The sequence below is a fragment of the Heptranchias perlo genome, chromosome 2 (genome assembly GCF_035084215.1).
Source record: "Heptranchias perlo isolate sHepPer1 chromosome 2, sHepPer1.hap1, whole genome shotgun sequence".
Classification (NCBI taxonomy): domain Eukaryota; kingdom Metazoa; phylum Chordata; class Chondrichthyes; order Hexanchiformes; family Hexanchidae; genus Heptranchias; species Heptranchias perlo.
This window is the reverse complement of record NC_090326.1, coordinates 287,397-311,271: the sequence shown is the minus strand read 5'-3', so window position 1 is coordinate 311,271 and position 23,875 is coordinate 287,397. Positions and strand designations below refer to the sequence as shown.

At 43.8% G+C, this 23,875-nt stretch overlaps 1 protein-coding gene and 1 non-coding gene across 2 annotated transcripts; both read right to left on the bottom strand.

Moving 5' to 3' along the window:
- Positions 1-463: 463 nt before the first annotated feature.
- LOC137300243 (probable G-protein coupled receptor 139) lies at positions 464-10,318 on the bottom strand. Its single transcript, XM_067969357.1, has 2 exons — positions 10,156-10,318; positions 464-1,362 (listed from the first exon to the last, which is right to left on the bottom strand). Exons 1-2 carry the CDS (start codon positions 10,316-10,318, stop codon positions 464-466), a joined length of 1,062 nt encoding a protein of 353 aa, XP_067825458.1.
- Positions 10,319-23,090: 12,772 nt separating this feature from the next.
- trnai-uau (transfer RNA isoleucine (anticodon UAU)) lies at positions 23,091-23,184 on the bottom strand. The gene is made up of 2 exons: positions 23,147-23,184; positions 23,091-23,126 (listed from the first exon to the last, which is right to left on the bottom strand). It is a non-coding gene; the product is annotated as a tRNA-Ile (tRNA).
- Positions 23,185-23,875: the final 691 nt, after the last annotated feature.

The window sequence follows — 23,875 nt, the reverse complement described above, 5'->3', positions numbered from 1 at the left end:
CCGTGCAGGGAGCAGGTGCCGAACCTTTCTTATGTGTCTCCTGTTATGAGGGAAATGCGAATATTAGGGGACAATGATCGATAGGCCAACGTTGCTTGCCGCCAAGGAATCAGCTTACAATATTTTTGGTGGAGGCTTGAAATCCAGTTGCCCCCTATTAAAGGGGCTAAAAGAGTTAAATGATAAGGACAGGTTGCATAAACTCGGCTTGTATTGTCTTGAGATTAAGGAGTGATATACTTGAGGGGTTTAAGATGATTAAAGTAATTGATAGGGTAGATAGAGAGAAACGATTTTCTCTCGGGGGAGCCCAGAGCAAGTGGGAATAATCTTCAAAATAGAGTTAGGCCATTCAGGGGTGATGTCAGGAATCACTTCTTTACATAAAAGTTAGTGAAAATCTGGAACTGTCTTCCCCACAACACGCGGTATTACTTCTGGGCTGAGCTTAGCTGTTTTTTTATTATTTCATTAATTTAACAATTAAGGCAAACGGATATTTCACCGTGCTCTTAAACTGATTTCTGAACTTAGACTGAGTCACTCCATAAATCAATGCGTTTGTGCAGGAACGTAAAATCTGCAGCATCACTGCGACTTGTTGAAATATATATAAATAATCATTGTTATCATCGGGATTTGTTCCTGCGATCACATAAAATAAGAATTCTATCACGTGTGTCAGCCACAAAAGTATGAAGCTGCCGGATATGGTGAAGAGTAAAATTACTGCCTTCTTTCTGTTCTCCATCTCTGGGTCACTGCGATTCTCTCCCTTTCTCTGACCCTTCAGTCCCTTACGAATTCGTCTTGCCACTAAAATATATCTGACGGCCAGGGCGTTGAGGAACAAAATTAAAGCGAATGGGAGCAATGAGGTTAAAGTCGTATCAACCCAGTCAAGTCCCACCCATCCAGGCTCAGTAAAATAACTTGTTTTTACATAACAGAACCAAGGTACATTGTCGATTATCAGCCGAGGTTCAAGTGCAAAGTAGAATGGAATGTTTTTTAAACAAAGTAGAATACAGATTGTTGCTAGAACCACAGCCGCAGTTCTCTCGGTGCAATATTTAATTTTCAGCTTCTGGCAACAAATGGCCACAAATCGATCAAAGCAGAAAGTGATTGTGAACCAGACCGAACAGTCTTTGGATACACGATTCAGGACACCGGTAACACTACACACGGGGGTGATGTCCAGGAAAGAGCCTGGGAAATAGTAATATCTGATCTGCCACAGTATGAAATCAGTGATAATGAACAGTAGATCCGCCACAGCCATGGCCACCAGGTAGCGAGTCGTGCAGGTGGAGAGCCCGCACTTTCCCCGAGACAGGATCACAATCGCCATTAAATTAACTGTAAGAAAGAGAGGGGAAAAGAAATCGTAAATTACTCATCAAACGCAACGGACCATTTTCTGAGCTCAGACAGAAAGTATTTGAGCAAAAGGAAAATACTGAGGCTGCTGGAAATCTGAAATAAAAACGTGGAATGCTGGAAACAGTCAACAGGTCAGGCAGCATCTGTGGAGAGAAAAACAGAGTTAACCTTTCAGGTCGAAGACCTTTCGTCAGATCTGGAAGATGTTAGAGATTAACAGATTTTAATCAATGATGGAGCCAGAGAAAAGTGGCAGGTGAGAAAAGAACAACGGGGAAGGTCTGTTATCTGGTGTTGGGCAGGAGTGACTATATGACAAAAAGGATGATGGTTCAAGGTGAAAGGGATGATAATGGAACAATAAAGAAACAAAAGATGGGTCCAGAGGAGATGGAAATTGTCACTGAAGAATAACAGAGGGGGAGCGAAGCATGGACAATCGAGCAAAGAGGAGAAGGCTCCAGTGGCTTGGGATATTGGCAGAGAAAGGCAGGTAGATGGCAGGGGTGCGGACCATCACGCCAGCAGTCTGCCGATAGGGGAATTCCCACCCCAAGTACCAGCCTATACTTTGTAGTGGCTCTGGTGCAGCCCTCCTCCATTACCATCACTTGCTGTCCGAGCGGTGGTTATGATCTGAAGTAATTGAACTCGATGTTGAGGCCGAAAGGTAATAAAGTCCCTAATCGAAAGATGAGGTGCTGTTCCTCGAGCTTACATTGAGCTTCCTTGGAACAGTGTAAGAGACCAAGGACAAAGAAGTCTGATTGGGGATGAGACGGGGAACTAAAAGTGAGTAGAATGGGCCTATACTCTCTAGAGTTTAGAAGACTGAGAGGTGATCTCATTGAAACATATAAGATTCTGAGGGGGCTTGACAGGGTAGATGCTGAGAGATTGTTTCCCCTGGCTGGTGAGTCTAGAACTAGGGGCATAGTCTCAGGATAAGGGTCAGCCAGTCAAGACTGAGATAAGGAGGAATTTCTTCACGCGGAAGTTTGCGAATCTTTGTAATTCTCTACCCCAGAGGGCTGTGGATGCTGATTCATTTAATATATTCAAGACTGAGATGGATAGATTTTTTGACTCTAGGGGAATCAAGGGATATGGGGATCGGGCGGGAAAGTGGAGTGAAGGTCGAAGATCAGTCATGATTTGATTAAATGGCGCAGCAGGCTCGAGGGGCCATGTGGCCTTTTCCTGCTCCGATTTCTTAAGTTCTTATTTAAAATGGAAAGCGACCAAAAGGTAAGGGAGACTCTTGCGGATTGAACGGAGGTGTTCAGCAAAGCGATCTCCCAATTTGTGTGTAATCTTCGCAATGTAGAGGAGACCGCATCGTGAGCAGCAAATAAAGTATATCAATTTGGAAGAAGTTCAAGTAAATCGCTGGAAGGAGTGTTTGGGGCCCTGGACGATGGGAAAGAAGGAAGTGAAAGGACAGGTGTTGCATCTCCTGCGCTTGCATGCGAAGGTGCCGGGGGAAGGGAACAGGTGTTGGGGGTGATGGAAAAGTGGACCACGCTGTCGCGGAGGGGAGCGGTCCCTTCAGAATGCTGAAAGGGGAGGGGAGGGGAAGATTTGCTTGCTGGTGGCAATGCGCTGGAGATGGTGGAGGAGAATCCGTTGAATGTGGAGGTTTGTGGGGTGGAATGTGAAGACAAGGGGAACCCTATCATGGTTCTGGAAGGGAGGGGAAGGGGTGAGGGCAGAAGTGCGGTAAATGGGATGGATACATTCCATGGCCCTGTCAATTGCAGTGCTGGGGAATCCTCGACTGAGGAAAAAGGAAGACATATCGGAAGCATTGGTGTGGAAGATGACATCGTCTGAACAGTTGGAACGGTGAAGCAGAAACTGGGAGAAATGAATAGAATCCTTACAGGAAACGGGGTGTGAGGAAGTGCAACCAAGGTAGCTGTGGGGGTCGGTGGGCTTATAATAGATATTGGTTGACCGTCTACCACAGAAATGGAGATAGAGAAGTCGAGGAAAGGAGGGGAATAGTCGGAGACAGACCACATGAAGGCGAGTAAGTGACGGAAATTAGTAGCAAAGATGATGAAAGTTTCCAGTTCAGGACGAAAAATGGAAGTGGCACCAGCACAGTCATCAATGTACTGGGGAAAAAAAGGTGAGGGACGGGACCTGAGTTGGACAGAAACAATGAATGTTCCACCCACCCCACGAAAAGGCAACCATAGCTAGGACACATACGGGTTCCGAGAGCATCACAATTTGACTGTGGGGGTATCCCAGTGTTCAATCCCGTGGTCCACGCACCTGTACTTTGTACCAGGGCCACTGTACAGGGATCACGAGCACGAACCTGGAATGGTTTTCATTGTCAGTGCAAAGCCGGTGAGGGAGAGAGGAGTTCCAGTGGAAATGGCTAGAGAAGCGTACCAAACTAATACATTACAAATGGAGCCCATGGAATGATCAGCGGGAAACGGTGAAGGGAAAATTGCTGAGCAATGAACTCTTGCTATTTTTCAGGTGAGATTCCCTCCACTGTGAGTTTGAGGGAAGATCTGGATTACTGGAAATTGGACCAGAGAGGGTGGGACTGATATGGGCAGAAATATAAATTGATATCTGGAGTGCAGCATCGACCTCATAAAGAAGGAAGTTACGAGTGTTGTGGGAGAGTGGGTGCAGAATCAACCAGCTGATGAGAATTCAGAGACTGGAGAAGGGAAAGAGACCTGTGAGGAGAGGAACTAAACTCTGTCAAATAATAATTCAATAAATTCATCAAACAACTTCACGACATTTACGGTGGAAATGGGGAGATGATTGATAAACTAATCGAAATTGGAGAGGATAAAACCCCTGGTCCGGATGGGTTTCATCCACGCATACTAAAAGAAAATGAGGAAGAGATAGCAGAGGAACGAATATATTAGAAAAGGGAATAGTGCCAGAGGACTGGCGGATAGCTAATATTGTTCCTCTATTTAAAAAGGGAGATAGAACAATTCCAGGGAAATTAACTTCAGTGGTAGGAAAGATAATGGAATCTTTACTCGAAGATCTTTACTCATAGAAAACCATCTAAAAACTGAAAATATAATAAAGAATAGTCGGCACGGATTTCAAAAGGCAAGGTCATACTTGATCAACTTTATTGAATTATTTGAAGAGAGGTTATATTAAACTTATATAGCACCTTGTTGGAGCACACTTAGCGTACTGTGTACAATTCTGGTCTCCATATTACAAAATTGCTATCGAGGCAATGGGAAAAGTGCAAAAAAGATTTCCAAGGATGATACCTGAACTAAGAACTTCAAACAGAACAAGGAGGCTTCTGACAAATGTAAGGTTCATAATACAACAGAGAACCAAGTTGAATACAGAAAGTAAAGTGGAGATCTAAAAATGGGAAAAAGCGGGGCAAAGAGAGAAAACGCGAATAGATTAGTGGTTAACAAAAGTCTTTTGTAAACAGATAAATAGTGAAAGGGTAGTCAAAGGATGGGTGGGGCCGATCAGGGACAAAAAAGACAATTTCCTTGTGGAGGCAGATGGCAGATGGCATGGCTGAGGAACAAAATGAGTACTTTGCATCAGTCTTCACTAGAGAAGAGGATGTCGCCAGTGTCGCAATGAAAGAGAGCGATATTGGATAGAATATAACAGATAAACAGGAGATACTTAACGTTTGTTAGTACTCAAAATAGAAACGTTAACGGGGTCGGATAGGATGCGTTCAAGTTTGCTGAGGGAAGTAAGGGTGAAATTTACGAAGGCTCTGGCCACAATCTTCGAAACCTCCTTCGATATGGGGTAATGCCAAAGAACTGGAGAATTTTAATTGTTACACCCCTGTTCAAAAAATGGGAAGAGGGATAAACTTGGCAAATACAGGCCAGTCAGCCTAAAGTCGGTGGTGGGGACACTTTTAGAGACATTAATCCGGGACAAAATTGATTGTCACTTGGGAAATTAGGGGCGAACAAATGAAAGTCAACACGGATTTGCTAAAGGCAAATCATGTTTAACTAGCTTAATTGAGTTCTTTGTTGAAGTAAGGGAGCGGGTTGATCGGGGTCTATGGTTGATGTTGTGTATAAGGACTTTCAGAAGATGCTTGACAAAGCATCGCACAATAGACTTGCAAGCAAAATTAAAGCCCATGGAACTAAATGAACACTGGCAGCGTGGAAATGAAATTGGATAAGGGACAGAAAGCAGAGAGTAGTGGTGAACGGTTGTATTTCAGACTGGAGGGAAGTATACAGCAGTATCACCCAGGAGTCAGTATTAGGACCAGAACTTCTTTTGATATATATTATTGACCTGGCCTTGGGTATAAAGGGCATAATTTCAAAGTGTGCAGGTGGCACGTAGCAAACGGTGAGGATAGTGGTAACAGACCTCGGGCGGACATGGATAGGCATGTGAAAGGACACATGGCAGATGAAATTTAACGCAGAGAAGTGCGAAGCGATCCATTTTGGTGGGAAAAATGGGGAGAGGCAGTTTAAATTAAATGGTACAATTTTTCAGAATGAGCAGGAAAATAGATACCTGGGGGTGTACGTACACAAGTCATTGAAGGTTTTAGGACAAGTTCAGCAGCCTGTTAAAAAGCCATAGGCGATGCTTCCATTATAAATAGAGGCAGAGAGTACAAAAGCAAGGAAGTTGTGATGAATATTTATAAAACACTGATTAAACCACAGCTGGAGTATTGTGTCCAATTCTGGGGCCCATACTTTAAGAAGGATATCAAGGCCTTTGAGAGTGTGAAAAGGAGATTTACTGGAATGGTTGAAGGGATAAACGACTTCAGTTACATAGAAACATAGAGAAATAGAAAATAGGCAGAGGAGTTGGCCATTCGACCCTTCGAGCCTGCTTCCCCATTCAATATGATCATTGCTGATCCTCTATCTCAATACCATATTCTCGCTCTGTCCCCATACCCCTTGATGCCTTTTATTTCTAAAAATCTATCGATCTCCTTCTTAAATATATTCAGTAACTTGGCCTCCACAGCCTTCTGTGGTAGAGAATTCCACTGGTTCACCACCCTCTGAGTGATGAAATTTCTCCTCATCTCAGTCCTAAATGTCCTACTCCGTATCCTGAGACTGCGACCTCTCGTTCTGGACCCACCAGCCAGGGGAAACATTCTCCCTGCATCCAGTCTGTCTACCCTGTCAGAATTTTACATGTTTCAATGAGATCCCCTCTCATTCTTCTAAACTCGAGCGAATACAGGCCGAGTCGACCCAATCTCTCCTCGTACGACAGTCCTGCCATTCCAGGAATCAGTCTGGTGAACTTTCGCTGCACTCCCTCTATGACAAGTATATCCTTTCTAAGGTAAGGATACCAAAACTGCACAAAATATTCCAGGTGTGGTCTCAACAAGGCCCTGTATAACTGCAGTAAGACATCCTTGCTCCTGTACTCAAATCCTCTTGCAATGAAGGCCAATATACCATTTGCTTTCCTAACTGCTTGCTGCACCTGCATGTTTGCTTTCAGTGACTGGTGTACAAGGACGCCCAGGTCCCTTTGTACATCAACATTTCCCAATCTATCACCATTTAAATAATACTCTGCCTTTCTGATTTTCCTTCCGAAGTGGAAAACTTCACATTTATCCACATTATACAACATCTGCCATGTATTTGCCCACTCACTCAACTTGTCTAATTCGCGTTGAAGCCTCTTTGCATCCTCCTCACAACTCACGAACCCACCTAGTTTTTTATTATCAGCAAACTTGGAAATATTACATTTGGTTCCCTCATCCAAATCATTGATATATATTGTGAACAGCTGGGGCCCAAGCACTGATCCCTGTGGTACCCCACTAGTCACCGCCTGCCACTCCGAAAAAGACCCATTTATTTCTACTCTCTGTTCCCTGTCTGTTAACCAATTTTCAATCCATGCCAGTATATTACCATCAATCCCATGTGCTTTAATTTTGCACATTAACCTCTTATGTGGGACTTTATCAAACGCCTTCTGAAAATCTAAATATACCACATCCACTGGCTCTCCCTTATCTATTCTACCAGTTACATCCGCAAAAAACTCCAGTAGGTTTGTCAAACATGATTTCCCTTTCATAAATCCATGTTGACTTTGTCTAATCCCGTTGATATTTTCTAAGTGTCCTGTTATCACATTCTTTCTAATAAACACTATCATTTTCCCCACTACTGATGTTAGGCTAACCGGTCTGTAGTTCTATGTTTTCTCTCTCCCTCCTTTTTTAAATAGTGGGGTTACATTTGCCACCCTCCAAGCTGCAGGAACTGTTCCATAATCTATAGAATTTTGGAAGATGACAACTAATGCATCCAATTTCCATCGCTACCTCGTTCAGTACTCTGGGATACAGATTATCAGGCCCTGGGGATTTATCGGCTTTCAGTCCCATTAATTTCTCCAGCACTATTTTTTTATTAATACTCATTTCCTTTAATTTCTTCTTCTCACTAGTCCCATGGTTCCCTAGCATTTCTGGGAAGTTATTTGTGTCCACTTCCGTGAAGACAGAACCAAAGTATTTGTTTAATTGTTCTGCCATTTCCTTGTTCACCATCATAAATTCTCCCGTTTCTGACTGTAAGGGACCTACATTTGCCTTTACTAATCTTTTTTTCTTTTTACATGCTTGTAGAAGCTTTCACAGTCCACTTTTATGTTCCTTGCAAGTTTACTCTCATTATCTATTTTTCCTCTTAATCAATCTCTTGGTCCTTTTTTACTGAATTCTAAACTGCTCCCAATCCAAAGGGGAGACTAGAGAATCTGGGATTGTTCTCGTTAGAGCAGAGAAGATTAAGGGGAGATTTAATAAAGTTGTTGAAATTCATGAAAGCTTTGATAGAGTAAGTAAGGAAAAATGATTTCCCGTGGCAGAAGGGTCGGTAACCAAAGGGCACAGATTTCAGATAATTGGCAAAGGAGCCAGAGGCGACATGAGGAAAAAATACGCAGCGACTTGTTATGATCTGGAATGCACTGCCTGAAAGGGTGGTGGAAGCAGATTCAATAATAACTTTCAAAAGGGAATTAGATAAACACTCGAAATCGAAACATTTGTAGGGGGTCAGGTGTTCCACTGCGGTTAGTGTCCCACACTCTATACAATTCTACACTGACAGGTACTCGCAGTAATACACGGCCACTGGGGTCAGGTGTTCCACTGCGGTTAGTGTCCCACACTCTATACAATTCTACACTGACAGGTACTCGCAGTAATACACGGCCACTGGGGTCAGGTGTTCCACTGCGGTTAGTGTCCCACACTCTATACAATTCTACACTGACAGGTACTCGCAGTAATACACGGCCACTGGGGTCAGGTGTTCCACTGCGGTTAGTGTCCCACACTCTATACAATTCTACACTGACAGGTACTCGCAGTAATACACGGCCACTGGGGTCAGGTGTTCCACTGCGGTTAGTGTCCCACACTCTATACAATTCTACACTGACAGGTACTCGCAGTAATACACGGCCACTGGGGTCAGGTGTTCCACACCGGTTTTTTGGCCCACATCAATACAGTTGTGCAATGACTGACACTCCCCGTATACATGATCATTTGGTCAGTTGTTCCACTCTGTTTAGTGACCCAATATTTATACAATTTTATAGTGAATGATACTCCTAGTAATACATGACTACTGGGGTCAGGTTTTCCAAACCGGTTATTGACCAACTGTCTATACAATTGTACAATTACAAACACTACCAGTAATACATGGCCACGTGGTAAGATGTTCCACTCCCGTTATTGACCCACACCCAGTACAATTCTTCAATGACAGGTACTCCCAATAATACATGGCCACTGGGGTCAGTTGTTCCACTCTGGTTAGTAACCCACACTCAGTTCAATTCTTCAATGAAAGATACTCCCAATAAGTCATGGCCACTGGGGTCAGATATTCCACTACTTTTAGTGACCAACAATCAATACAATTTTACAATGACAGATACTCCCAGTAATACATGGCCGCTGGTGTGAGGTGTTCCACTCCGTTAGTGACCTACACTAGGTACAATTCTACAATGACACATATTCCCTTTAATACATGGCCACAGTGGTCAGGTGTTCCACTTTGGTTAGTGACCAACACGCTAAACAATTCTATAATGACAGATATACCCAGTAATTTTTGGCCACTAGGGTCAGGTGTTCCACTCCGGTGAGTAACACACACGCAGTACAATTCTACACTGGCAGATACTCTTAGCAATACACATCTGCTGGGGTCATGTGTTCCATTCCGCATTGTGATCCACATGCAGTACAATTCTACACTGAAAAATACTCCCGATAATACATGTCGACTGAAGCCAGGAGTTCCACTCCGGTTAGTAGCCCACACTCAGTACAATTCTACAGTGCAGGATTCTCCCAATAATATATGGCCACTGGGGTCAGGTGTTCCAATCCGATTAGTGACCCACGCTTTCAGTAATAAACACCCCAAGATAATTGTTAGCACTAAATGGAGGTGCAAGATTCCACAACCTTCCACTAAAGTTAATCATTTAATAATTTAACTTGGCCATGAGACTTAAACTGACATATCTGTAGATGAGTCCATTACATACATGGATCGTTGACATTTGTGACATCCTACTTATTGAAATACCATCACTGATCCAGTAAATGTGTAACATTCAGTACTCGATCAGAATGTAACATTATCAGTCACAGAGCAAAACCGGAGACAAGCTCAGAGGCAGATTTGCACAACATAAATAGTTGTAATCACTTACCAGAAGCACCAAAGACGGTAATGATCAGGTAGTATATTTTTCTGATACTGGAAAATGCTGCACGCATTTCCTGTGTGAAGCGATCTGCCCTTTCGTGCTGCAGGCAATCTCTCTGAATTAAATTCTGAGGCGATTCATTCCCAGCGCCTTTAATGTATACCATGTGGGATCTCCACTGGGACATTGAGGTTGCAACATTATTCAAATTAGTTTTATTTGTTGGAACAAACAGATTGCGACAGCGAATCGCATGCCCTATTAATGTGGAAAAATATTTAGTGCTGAGATTGAATTGGAAAACCCAAGAGACTGCACAATTCTCATAACATCAATTAACTAATGAAAATTAAAGTTATATTCTCCCAGCAATGGTGTTGTTCATTCAAACAACATCAGGCTCATTTATATATCTTATAGTATTTTGGTGATGTCCTTCACTCAGCTATGATCATTCAGTAATTATATTCCAAATGTTAGGGTGTCCCTTTCAGGACTGGTCTTATGGACCCTGGGATATGGCTACCTTCCTTTTCTGTGGCCATTTAGTTTCCAATTAAAGTTGAGAATTTGAGGCTGTGGAATGGAGAATCAAATATCTTTGCTTTTTCTCACACAATTGGGCAGTCAAAGTTACGGTATGATTTACATACATTATTCTTGCAAAAATAGGTTTGTTTTAAAAATCTTTATAAAGTATTTATTGAGATGAGCTATCGACAAGGAGGCGTTGCAACTGCTTGCACACACGGGCATAAAATTACTTCGAATGAAGCAACTCAAGCTAATACAAACACTCAACCTCAAACTAAAGCAGCATCTCAAAATAATAGAGACTCAAACAAAAGCGGCAACTCAAACTAATACAGCACCACAAACTAATACAATCACACAAACTAATAGAGCACCGCAAGCTAATACAGCGCATCAAACTATAACAGCATCCCAAATTAACATAGCATCTCAAAACTAATACATCACCTCAAACTAATACAGCAACTCAAACAAATGCAGCACCTCAAACTAATACAAACACAAAAACTATTACAAACACTCAAACTAATACTGCACCTCAAACTAGTACAGCACTTCAAACTAATACATCACTTCAAATTAATAAAGCACCTCAAACGAATACAGCTCCTTAACTTAATACTGCAACTCAAACTAATACAAAACCTCACACTAATACAGCAATACACAGCACCTCAAACTAATACAGCACCTCATATTAATACAAACACGCAAACTAATACATCACCTCAAACTAATACAAATACTGAAATTAATGCAAACATTCAAACTAATATTGCAACTCAAACTAATGCATCACCTCAGATCAATACAGCACCTCAAGCTAATAGAGACACACAAACTAATGCACCACCTCAGAATAATACAGCACATCAACCTAATGCAGCACCCCAAGCTAATACAGCACCTCAAACTAATACAGACACACAAACTAATACATTACCTCAAACTAACACAGACTTACAAACCAATACAGCAGCTCAAACTAAAAAAGAAACACAAACTAAAACATTACCTCAAACTAATACAGACTCACAAACCAACACAACACCTCAAACTAATATAGCACCTCAAACCAATACAGCAACTCAAACCAATACAGCACCTCAAACGAATACAGACTCAAAAACTAATACATCATCTCAAACAATGCAACACCTCAAACTAATACAGCATCGCAAATTAATACAGCAACACAAACTAAAACTGATACTCAATCTAATATACCACCTCAAACGAATACAGAACCTCAAACTAATACAGCAACTCAATCTACTACACCAACTCAACATAATGCAGCACCTCAAACTAATGCAGCACCTCAAACTAATGCAGCACCTCAAACTAATGCAGCACCTCAAACTAATGCAGCACCTCAAACTAATGCATGACCTCAAACTAATGCAGCACCTCAAACTAATGCAGCACCTCAAACTAATGCAGCACCTTAAACTAATACGATACCTTAAAGTATTACAGCACATCAAACTAATACAGCACCACAAACAAATATCGCATCTCAAATTAATACAGTGCCTCAAACCAACACAGCACCTCAAAGCAACACAGCACCTCAAACCAACACAGCACCTCAAATTAATACAGACTCATAAACTAATACAGCATCGCAAATTAATACAGTGCCTCAAACTGAAACAGAAACTCAAGCTAATACAGCACCTCAAACTATAACAGCATCCCAAATCAATATAGCATCTCAAAACTAATACATCATCTCAAACTAATACAGCACCTCAGACCAATAAAGCACATCAAACTAATACAGCATCTCAAACAAATACAGCACCTCAAACTAATACAGCACCTCGAAACAATAAAGCACATCAAACTAATACAGCACCTCAAACCAATACAGCACCTCGAACCAATAAAGCACATCAAACTAATACAGCATCTCAAACTAATACAGCTCTTCAAACCAATGCAGCATCCCAAAGTAAAACTGACATTCGAACGAATACAGCACCTCTAACAAATACACCACCTCAAACTAATACAACTCAATCTGACCAGCACCTCAACCTAATGCAACACCACGAACTAATAGAGCACCTCAAAACAATAAAGCACATCAAACTAATACAGCACCTCAAACTAATACAGCACCTCAAGCCAATACAGCACCTCAAACTATTACAGGCACATGAACTAGTACATTAACTCAAACTAATACAGACTCTCAAGTCAATACAACACATCAAACCAATGCAATGCCTCAAAACAATACAGCACCTCAAACTAATACAAACTCACAAACTATGCAGCTCCTCAAATTAATACATCACCTCAAACTAATGTAGACACGCGAACTAATACAGCATCTCATAGGAACATAGGAACAGGAGTAGGCCATTCAGCCCCTCGTGCCTGCTCCGCCATTTGATCAGATCATGGCTGATCTGTGATCTAACTCCATGTACCTGCCTTTGGCCCATATCCCTTAATACCTTTGGTTGCCAAAAAGCTATCTATCTCAGATTTAAATTTAGCAATTGAGCAAGTATTAATTGCCGTTTGCAGAAGAGAGTTCCAAACTTCTACCACCCTTTGTGTGTAGAAATGTTTTCTAATCTCGCTCCTGAAAGATCTGGCTCTATTTTTTAGACTGTGCCCCCTACTCCTAAAATCCCCAACCAGCGGAAATAGTTTCTGTCTATCCACCCTATCTGTTCCCCTTAATATCTTATAAACTTCGATCAGATCACCCCTTAACCTTCTAGACTCCAGAGAATACAACCCCAATTTGTGTACTCTCTCCTCGTAACTTAATCCTTGAAGTCCGGGTATCATTCTAATAAACCTACGCTGCACTCCCTCCAAGGCCAATTTGTCCTTCCGAAGGTGCGGTGCCCAGAACTGCTCACAGTACTCCAGGTGCGGTCTAACCAGGGTTTTGTATAGCTCCAGCATAACTTCTGCCCCCTTGTACTCCAGTCCTCTAGATATAAAGGCCAACATTCCATTTGCCTTCTTGATTATTTTCTGCACCTGTTCATGACACTTCAATGATCTATGTACCTGAACCCCTAAGTCCCTTTGGACATCCACTGTTTTTAACTTTTTACCATTTAGAAAGTACCTCAAACTAATACATCACCTCAAACCAATACTACAATTCAAACTATAACCGACACCCAGTGAGGTATATAAAATTATGACTGGACTAGATGGAGTGGACCTATTTCCGGTAGTGGAGGGGTGGGTAACAAGGGGACATAGATTAAAAATTGGTAGAAGGATTAGAGGAATTTTTTTCCACCCAGAGGGTGGTGGGGGTCAAGAACCCATTATCTGAGAGAGCTGGTAGAGGCAGAAACACCTCAACTCATTTAGAAAGTACTTAGATAAGCACTTGAAGTGCCGTAACCTACAGAGCTATGGATCAAGTACTGGAAAAAGGCATTAAACTGGATAGCTCTTTTTCGGCCACCCAGACACGATGGGCCGAATGGCCTCCTTCTGTGCCGTAACTTTCCATGATTCCATGTGAACTTTAACCCTTTTGCGATGTTGGTAAAATGGGAAGATAAGAAGCAGGGTGGGCGTTTGTTGTTTCGTTCTTGTGAGTGTTTTGCTTCCTTGGTTATTGAATGGTGTTCGGTGCTTGATATGAAATACATCTCCTTGTATTGTGTGTGTAATATGTTTTCGACTAAAATTCGTTCTTTTGGCTAAAACGGTATCGCCATAGCCACACCTGGGGCTAGTTAGCAATTTCTATTGGATAACACTGGTATAGAGCATGGCCGAGTGGTCTAAGCCCGGGCATTGATACTCCAGAGATTATCAGGGTGCGATTCGAATTTCATCGCTAATAAACTTTCCATCGACACGGAAGGATTGGCGGCTGCTGTTGTATAAACATCACCGTCAAACAAATACACGTTCACTTGAGGTTGTACAATAGAGGGGGCTGGGGCACGAGCTAAGGGTCTTTCATTGAGGCGGCACTAGTTGGGGTTGTATGATAGAGTGGAGCAGCAGTTGCCCTTGCGTTTTAGTGAGGTGGGGAATTTAACAAAGTCTGCTCCAGATTCCTGGTGTCAGAAGCCCTGAACACTTTTAATCAAGACCTAAAATACCGTCTGTAAAATGTGAACGGATGACAATTCAACACAGGCAACGCCCACCCCCCCAAAAAAAAAGCTTATTATTAAGCTTTGACCGTCACTCAGTAACCATGTAGGGATTTCGTTCCATCTAAAACAAAAAGTTATCGGTTGATTAATAGCGATTAGAACAATTATTCAACACGGGACGCAACCAACAGAGTACCCTTCGTCGTCCAGTACTTCCCCGGAGCGGAGAAACTACGCCATGTTCTCCGCAGCCTTCAACATGTCATCAATGACGACGAACACCTCGCTATGGCCATCCCCACACCTCCACTACTCGCCTTTAAACAGCCACCTAACCTCAAACAGACCATCGTTCGCAGCAAATTACCCAGCTTTCAAGAGAACAGCGTCCACGACACCACACAACCCTGCCACGGTAACCTCTGCAAGACATGCCAGATCATCGACACAGATACCACCATCACACGAGAGGACACCACCCACCAGGTACATGGTTCATACTCCTGTGACTCGGTCAACGTTGTCGACCTCATACGTTGCAGGAAAGGATGCCCCAGAGCATGGTACATTGGCGAGACCATGCAGACACTGCGACAACGGATGAACGGACACCGCGCAACAATCGCCAGACAGGAGAGTTCTCTCCCTGTCGGGGAACACTTCAGCAGTCATGGACATTCAGCCACCGACCTTTGGGTAAGCGTTCTCCAAGGCGGCCTTCGAGACACACGACAACGCAAAATCGTCGAGCAGAAATTGATAGCCAAGTTCCGCACCCATGAGGACGGCCTCAACCGGGGTCTTGGGTTCATGTCACGCTACACATAAGCCCACCAGCGAACAAAAGCTATCTGTTTTTAATATAACGGGTCATTTGCTGGCTTTCTCTGCCTTCCGGATGTTTCTGCCTCTCTGTTTTTTTTTCCTGTTTGTTTTTTTTTGTTGTTGACTGTATATTCAGGGGTTCTGTAGGTAACACCTCTCTGTCTGAACACGGTGATTGCCTTGGCAACGGGCAGTTGCAAAGAATGTCTGTAAACACCATGTATTGTTCTGTGATTTATAAATGCGTAGGCTTCGAGGAGTTCCTGACATTTACCTGAGGAAGGAGGAAGCCTCCGAAAGCTTGTAAATTTCAAATAAAATCGTTGGACTATAACTTGGTGTTGTAAAATTGTTTACAATCATCTTTTTTAGAGAGTTTAATGAATTTTGCGTAATTAATACAATAAACTGTTCCGTAAAAGGCAATTTCCTGAACGGGAATCGAACCCATTTCCCGGGTTGAGAACATTTTTAAACCGCAAATTTGGTCTCTTCTGAGTTGTTCCAAATATAGTTTAGAGAGTCCAGTTTCCGTAGTGTTGTGGTTCTCACGTTCACCTAACATGCGGAAAGTCCCTGGTTTAGAATCGGGCGGAAACATTTTGAAAACGTTGTCCATTAAAAATGAATAAATGTAACAAATGGAAGAATTCATTTTGTGGTTAGATATAAATAAAATACAATAACTCACCGCGCGGTATATTTTATTTTCTTTGCAAAGTTCTTCACACACTCAAATTCTGCACAGATACTGACAGTGTCTCTCCCTCATTCCCGTTTCCAGCCTTGACGATGCTGAAAGCCCCTCTCTAAGCTGCACATTCCGACTGGTGTCAAATCATTTGTGAGAGATCATTAAAGGATCCTGCAGCGCTGCCTCGGTTAATAACTACAGTTCTAAACCGCATTTGAGCCGCGGCAACAAACTCAACAGTTTTTCGCTGTTCCCCAGCTCCAGGAGTGTGTGAGGCCGCGACAAGCAGCAACATTCAGGCCGACTGTCCTGCCCCGCTCTCACCAATCACCCGGTGCCAGCGGAAAGCAGCGAATGCAGCCTCAGTCAGCGCATTACCGCCCATCCTTGGGAAACAAGATCCCACTGAAGCAGAGTTGTGCAAGCGCTTTGCGCCTGTATCCTGTAGGTGACAATATTGAGGTTGATTTCGATCGATTCACTTTTTGAAATTTCAGAAGAGCGCCTGGAAAAGAACAACAGAGAATCGAATTGTTCCTGTAAATGATGGATTGAAAGGAATGGCGCTCCAAGCAGATCAATACAGTTCCAAATCCACCCTCTGGTCACTCGGCAATCATTTTAACATCAGTATTGCTAGTTTACGAATGAAAAGTGCCTTCCGATTCACTCTAGGTGCAAGTCAACTTTTAAGTGCCGTATAGTTGGCCAAGTAAAGGATCAGCGCCTGTGGAAGGGTGCGAGTAAAAAGAATAGAAGAAAAAATGAAAAGTGTAAAACGAGCGATAACAGGAGGTTGGCCAAGAGGTCCTTTGAATGACCGTGGCGCAGGAAGCTGTGTTGGGAAATGACAGACTTTAAAACTAGAGTAAAGTGCGATCATGCGTGTGAGAAGAGCACTAGAAAGCTGTGCTTGGAGCTTCGCCCTTGAGGCAAGTTGTGTGTTGTCAGGAAAACTGTTATAGTGAAATCACAAGAATAAATACATAAAATGCTGGAAGCATTCAGCAGGTGAGGCAGCATCTGTGGAGAGAGAAACAGAATTAACATTGCGGGACGATGATCTTTCACAAGAGTTGAGTAACGTGGCTGAGCGGTCTAAGGCTGTTAGCTTGAGGTTATAGTTTCTTTAGGGGCATTCGGTTCGAATGACACCACTACCAGCATTTGTGTCGCTGTTTATTTTGACGTCTTCACCAAAAATCCTTATTTTCTCAGCAGTGCCGTGTGCAACATTGCTGTGGTCGGGGCACAGCGACCATCACTGTTGTATAGCGCGCTGATCGTATTGTGGAATCAGCAACCTCGGTTCGCATCTGAATCGTCGTATCGCTTGTTTCATTTATTTTATCCCAGCAACACCTGCTAATAGAACGCAGCAAGAAGTCAAACTTAACTACATGAAAAAAAATCTTTGTTGATGGTGAAACCCTCTTTACACCTGTCCCATCCTAACACTCTCACAGACCTGCGCTTGATGCTCCAAAATTCAAACCCGCCTCTTCTCCCGGCATCTTATTCATTCCATTATCAAGAGGCCTCATTTATTTCCGCGCGTCCACTTCATTGACACTTTATTGCGACCTTGCCGACTCTAACTTTCACTTTCAGGTTTTTATGCCTTTAAGTTTGCCCTGCGCCGACCGCTATTCGCAGGGGGCACATGTCTCATTTTCACCAATGTCACCTGGTGCCTTGAAACCAGTCGATACATTTAGATATCCGTGGCTGCTCGACAGACAAGCACTACGGAAGGGCGGAGGACCTATTATCGCTTAAAGCAGCAATTGTGATATTAAGAAAAGATTCCAGAGACTCGATTTCAGCGCGATGACACTGCCGGGAATTCAGAGTAGGGTTTTACCATGAAAGCAGCATAAAACTTAAAAACAGAGCTTCGCCCAGCGTGAAGCTTGAACGCACGGCCCTGAGATCAAGAGGCTCATGCTTGGCCCACTGCGCTGGTCAATCCTAACCCAGTCGTGGCAGTTGCTCTAAAAGGACACGTTATCTGTAAAAATCACACTCACGTAAACACACGTACCTTGGTGACCAAGAGATTAAGGCGCTGGTTTAAATAACCTATTGAGCTTTGCACGCTGGGATTCAAAACCCATCCACGTCGTTATTGCATTTCAGCCTTGTTGTCTTATTTTTTTCATTGAGCACATTCAAAAGGTCTGGCGTTAAGTCCTTCTCGAAACGGCAGAGGGAGGTTTTTGCAATTCTGGCAAAAATCTGTTTGCTCAAGTCAACAACAGTTTCATACACGGAGGTATAAGATCCCGAAGTACCAAGTTGTACAGTTGCGTTCTCGTGAAAAGAGCATCGCCGACCCGCTCTGGGAGTATTTGATGGGACAGTGTAGATGGAGCTTTACTCCATGTCTAACCCGTGCTGTACCTGCCCTGGGAGTGTTTGATGGGCAATGTAGAGGGAGCTTCACGATGTATCTAACCCATACTCTATTTGCCGTGGGAGTGTTTGAGAGAACTTTATATCTAACCCGTGCCGAACCTGCCCTGGGGGAATTTGGCGAGACAGTTTAGAGGGAGCTTTGCTTGGAATCTAACCCGGAGTTGATCTGCCCTGGGAGTGTGTGATGGGACAGGGTAGAGGGAGCTTTACTCTGTAGCTAACCCGTGCTGCACCTGTCCTGGGAGTGTTTGATGTGAGAGCTTTACTCTGTATCTAACTCTTGCTGCCCGCCGGCAACATCATCCAAAAACACAATGTCAGGTTGCACATTTACGCTGACGACACCCAGCTCTACCTCACCACCCCTCTCTCGACCCCTCCAATGTGTCCAATTTTTCACACTGCTTGTCCGACATCCAGTATTGGATGTGCAGAAATTGCTTCCAACTAAATATTGGAAAGATGGATGCCATTGTCTTTGGTCCCCGCCGCAAACTCCATTCCCTCGCCACCGACTCTATCCCTCTCCCCGGCCGCTGTCTGAGGCTGAAACAGACCGTTCACAACCCTGACGTCCTATTTTACCCCGACATGAGCTTTCAATCACAGATGCTCTTCATCACCAATGCCGCCTACTTCCACCTTTGTAACATCGCTCATCTCTGCTCTTGCCTCATCTGCTGCAGTAAACCCTCATCCGTGCCTTTGTTACCTCTAGACTTGGCTATTCCAATGATCTCCTGGCAGGCCTCCCAACTGCACCCTCCATAAACTTGACCTCATCCAAAACTCTGCTGTCCATATGCTAATTGGCACTAAGTCCCGTTCAACCATCACTGGTTCGTTCATGGGATGTGGGCGTTGCTGGCGAGGCCTGCATTTATTGCCCATCCCTAATTGCCATTGAGAAGGTGGTGGTGAGCCGCCTTGTTGAACCGCTGCAGTCCGTGTGGTGAAGGTTGTGGACAACAATCAGCCATCAATGAAGCAGTCCGTGCCCGCATGCAGCAAGACCTGGACAACATCCAGGCTTGGGCTGATAAGTGGCAAGTAACATTCGTGCCAGACAAGGGCCAGGAAATGACCATCTCCAACAAGAGTGAGTCAAACCATCTCCCCTTGATATTCAATGGCATTATCGTTGCCGAATTCCCCACCATCAACATCCTGGGGGTCACCATTGAAGAGAAACATAACTGGACCAGCCACATAAATACTGTGACTACAAGAGCAGGTCAGAGGCTGGGTATTCTGTAACGATTGACTCACCTCCTGACTCCCCAAAGCATTTCCACCATCTACAAGGCACAAGTCAGGAGTGTGATGGAATACTCTCCACTTGCCTGGATGAGTGCAGCTCCAACAACACTCAAGAAGCTCGAAATCATCCAGGACAAAGCAGCCCGCTTGATTGGCACACCATCCACCACCCAAAACATTCACTCCCTTCACCACCGACGCACAGTGGCTGCAGTGTGTACCATCCACAGGATGCACTGCAGCAACTCGCCAAGGCTTCTTCGACAGCACCTCCCACCTAGAAACACAAGGGCAGCAGACACATGGGAACAACACCACCTGCACGTTCCCCTCCAAGTCACACACCATCCCGACTTGGAAATATATCTCCGTTCCTTCATCGTGGCTGGGTCAAAATCCTGGAACTTCCTACCTAACAGCACTGTGGGAGAACATTCACCCCACGAACTGCAGCGGTTCAAGAAGGCGGCTCACCACCACCTTCTCAAGGGCAATTAGGGATGGGCAATAAATGCCCGCCTCGCCAGCGACGTTCACATCCCATGAACGAATAAAAAAAGCCCTGTGCTCACTGACCTACATTGGCTCCCCGTCTGGGAATGACTTGATTTTAAAATTCTAATCCTCTTTTAAACCCCTCCATAGCCTCACCCTCCTTATCTCTGTAACCTCCTTCAGCCCTACAACCCTCCGAGACCTCCGCTCTCCTCCAATTCTTGCCTCTGGCGCATTCCCGATTTTAATCGCTCCACCATTGGCGGCCGTGCCTTCAGCTGCCTAGGCCCGAAGCTCTGGAATTCCATCCCTAAATCTCTCCGCCTCGCTAGCTCTCACTCCGCTTTTAATATGCTCCTTAAAATCTATTTATTTGAATAAGATTTAGTCCCTTTCCTAATATCTCCCTATGTGGCTCGCTTAAATTTTGTTTGATAACGCTCCTGTGTAGCACCTTGGGATCTTTTACTTCGCTAAAGGCGCTATATAAACGTAAATTGTTATTATCTTTGTATATGGACTTTCAAAAGGCATTTGATAAAGCACCATATCACAGACTTATTCTTAAAATAGAAGCACATGGCATTAAAGACACAGTGGTAACGGGGGTACGTAATTGGCTATGGGATAGGAGGCAGAGAGCAGTGGTGAACGGATGTTTCTCATACTGGAGAGAAGTATGCAGTGGGATCCCCCAGGGGTCTGTATTAGGACCGTTGCTTTTCTTGTTATATATAAAGGACCAGAATTTGGTTATAGGGAGTACTTCTTCGAGTTTGCGGATGATGTAAAACCTGGCAACGAAGTAAATAGCGAGGAGGATAGTAGCAGACTGCAGGAGGACATAGACAGACTGGTGAAATAGCAAGACAGATTGCAGATTCAATTCAGAGCGGATAAGAATGAAGCGATGCACTTTAGGAGGAACATTTTGAAGAGGCAATCTAAATGGTACTGTTTTGACGGAATGCAAGAGCAGAGGGACCCGGGGTGCATATTCATAAATCTTTGAAGGTGGCAGGGCAAGTTGTTAAGGCGGTGAAGAAAACGTATGGGGTACTGAGCTTTGTAAATAGTGGCATTGAATACAAAAACAAGGAAGCCGTGCTCAACCTTTACAATTCACTGGTTAGGCCTTAGCTGGAGTATTTTGTACAATTCTGGGCACCATACTTAAGGAAAGATGTCACGGCTTTGGAGAGAGTACAGAGGAGGTTTACCAGGATGATAACAGGAATGAAGGACTTCAGGTATGTGGAGAGATTGGAGAAATTAAACACACCCAAGCTATTCGCTTCAACTACTCAGTGTGGTAGTAAATTCTATGTTCTAACCTCTGTCTGAGTAAAGACATTTCTCCTGAATTCTTTATAGAAATTACTTGCGACAGTCTTATGTTTGGGGCCCCAGTTTTGGACTCCCTCCACAAGAGGAAAGATCTTCCCTAAGTTTACCCTATCAAACCCTTTCATAATGTTTAAGCTCTCTATTAGATCACTTCCAAGCCATCCCTTTTCCAGAGAAAAAAGAGCCCCAGCCTGTTTAGCCTTTCCTGATAATGTTAAAACTCTCAGCCAGATTACAATAGCGGCCGATTACAGACAAAACCAGCATCCGAACAGTAATTTCAACACGGGACTTTCCGACCGCTCTCATTCCCATTCATTTCTATCAACAACTGACCCGATCCTCGTTGCTTGGCTGTTTGTTTTGCAATATCCTGCCTCGCCTATCCGCTTGATCCAGTTTGTTTCTCCCACTGTCACATTCAACTTGATTCAATTCCTGGTCATGTGATACAAAACAGCGGAGAGCAGAAGGTTTTAGCCGCAGGAAGTTGATCGGTGGAAGGAATGAAAGCCTCAATTTTGCTTCGCCACCAATGACGAGAAGCTCACTTTACCTTTATTTATTGTTACTCGCTCTTAGAGCAGACTTTCGGGAAAGTGAAGAGAACTTCAGTGACTGTAACATCACCAGGGTTTCTGGCTGCACAAGATGAAATTGGCCATAGCTGTATCTGAGAGGCTGAAACAGTTAACATTGTTCCCGAGTTTCAGTGAGAGACAGCAGGGAATGGTTTGTCGCGCTGACTGTCTCTGCATTCTGCCACCCACGTGGATGGTGCTGGAAATGTCTACAAGGAGGTGGTGGGAGTTTAAAAGTATAAAACTTGTTCGCAGAAAGATATCAGATCAGCCCAAATGCTAAGCTTGTCCCATACGGGAGCTCGATAGGGCCTCTCGATCTTTCAGGCGATCAACAACGGTCAGCTGAATAATTTCACCCGTTACACGGTGACGCCAGGCACCATATTTCCCCTGCGAATTTTCCCGAACGGCACTTCAAACTGTCAGATGTATGTTTCACGGAAAGAAGAATTGCGTGTTTGGTTCTTTAGATTTAAAGATCTCGTTCCGGCTCCTTCAGCATGTCAGCTGTCGCTAATCGCCCCGTCTTCCTCCTATAAAGAAGTAAACTCGCACCTACTATTGCAACACGGGAGGCCAGAGGAGCCCAAGTGCCCACATGGGAACACTAAGAAGTCGAGGCGTTATGGAACAGTTGTACTTTGAACTCCGGTCGAAATATTCAGAAACAAAAGGTTCACTTGCTCTAGGTGAGGCTCGAACTCACAACCTCGGCATTACTCGAGCAGATACTGTCGTATAAGTACCGCGCGCTGACCGATTGCGCCACTAGAGCCGCGCACAGTTAGCGGGATCAGAGTCCCATCAAACAGCTTCATCTTCGGTCTCTCAATTATCGCTTCGTGATCTTTCCCACGCAGAAGCCTCCAACCAAGAGGCGCTTCGTTAAATATCCGCTGTGAAATGCTATGGAATCTGAAACAAAACCCCAGAAGGTAAGAACTTTTATTTATATTGTTATTAGCTTAAGGACATTATATTCTTGGTACTTTAAGGAGGATTTGGGGAAGTGGCAGCTGAAACTGGCCGTCGGTGACTGAAGAGATGGGCGTTATTTTATTCGAAAACTGAGGCTCTGAAGTTTCTCATGGAGAAGTGTGACAGAAGATTGTGGTTAGCGGCAGTTGCCAGGGAGATCTAGAGGAGAAGGAGAAAAGTCAAGTCACAGCTGTGACAGCTCACGTGCTCTGCTTATCTGTAACATTTAACAAGTAATGTACAGTACAGGGAACATAGGAACAGGAGGAGGCCATTCAGCCCCTCGAGCCTGCTCCGTCATTTGATAAGATCATGGCTGATCTGTGATCTAACTCCATATACCCGCCTTTGGCCCATACCCCTTAATACCTTTGGTTGGCAAAACGCTATCGATCTCAGATTTAAAATTCGCAATTGAGCTAGTATCAATTGCCGTTTGTTTTAAAATGACCGAGGCCGACACAGACCAAATCTGCTGTAAGTAGGGT

What these genes read in the sequence shown, in the direction of transcription:
- LOC137300243 (XM_067969357.1), bottom strand. Translation starts at nt 10,318, where the DNA reads ATGGTATACATTAAAGGCGCTGGGAATGAATCGCCTCAGAATTTAATT. An exon ending in TACCGTCTTTGGTGCTTCTG is followed by an intron (nt 1,363 to 10,155) that starts GTAAGTGATTAC and finishes TCTTTCTTACAG; the next exon opens with TTAATTTAATGGCGATTGTG.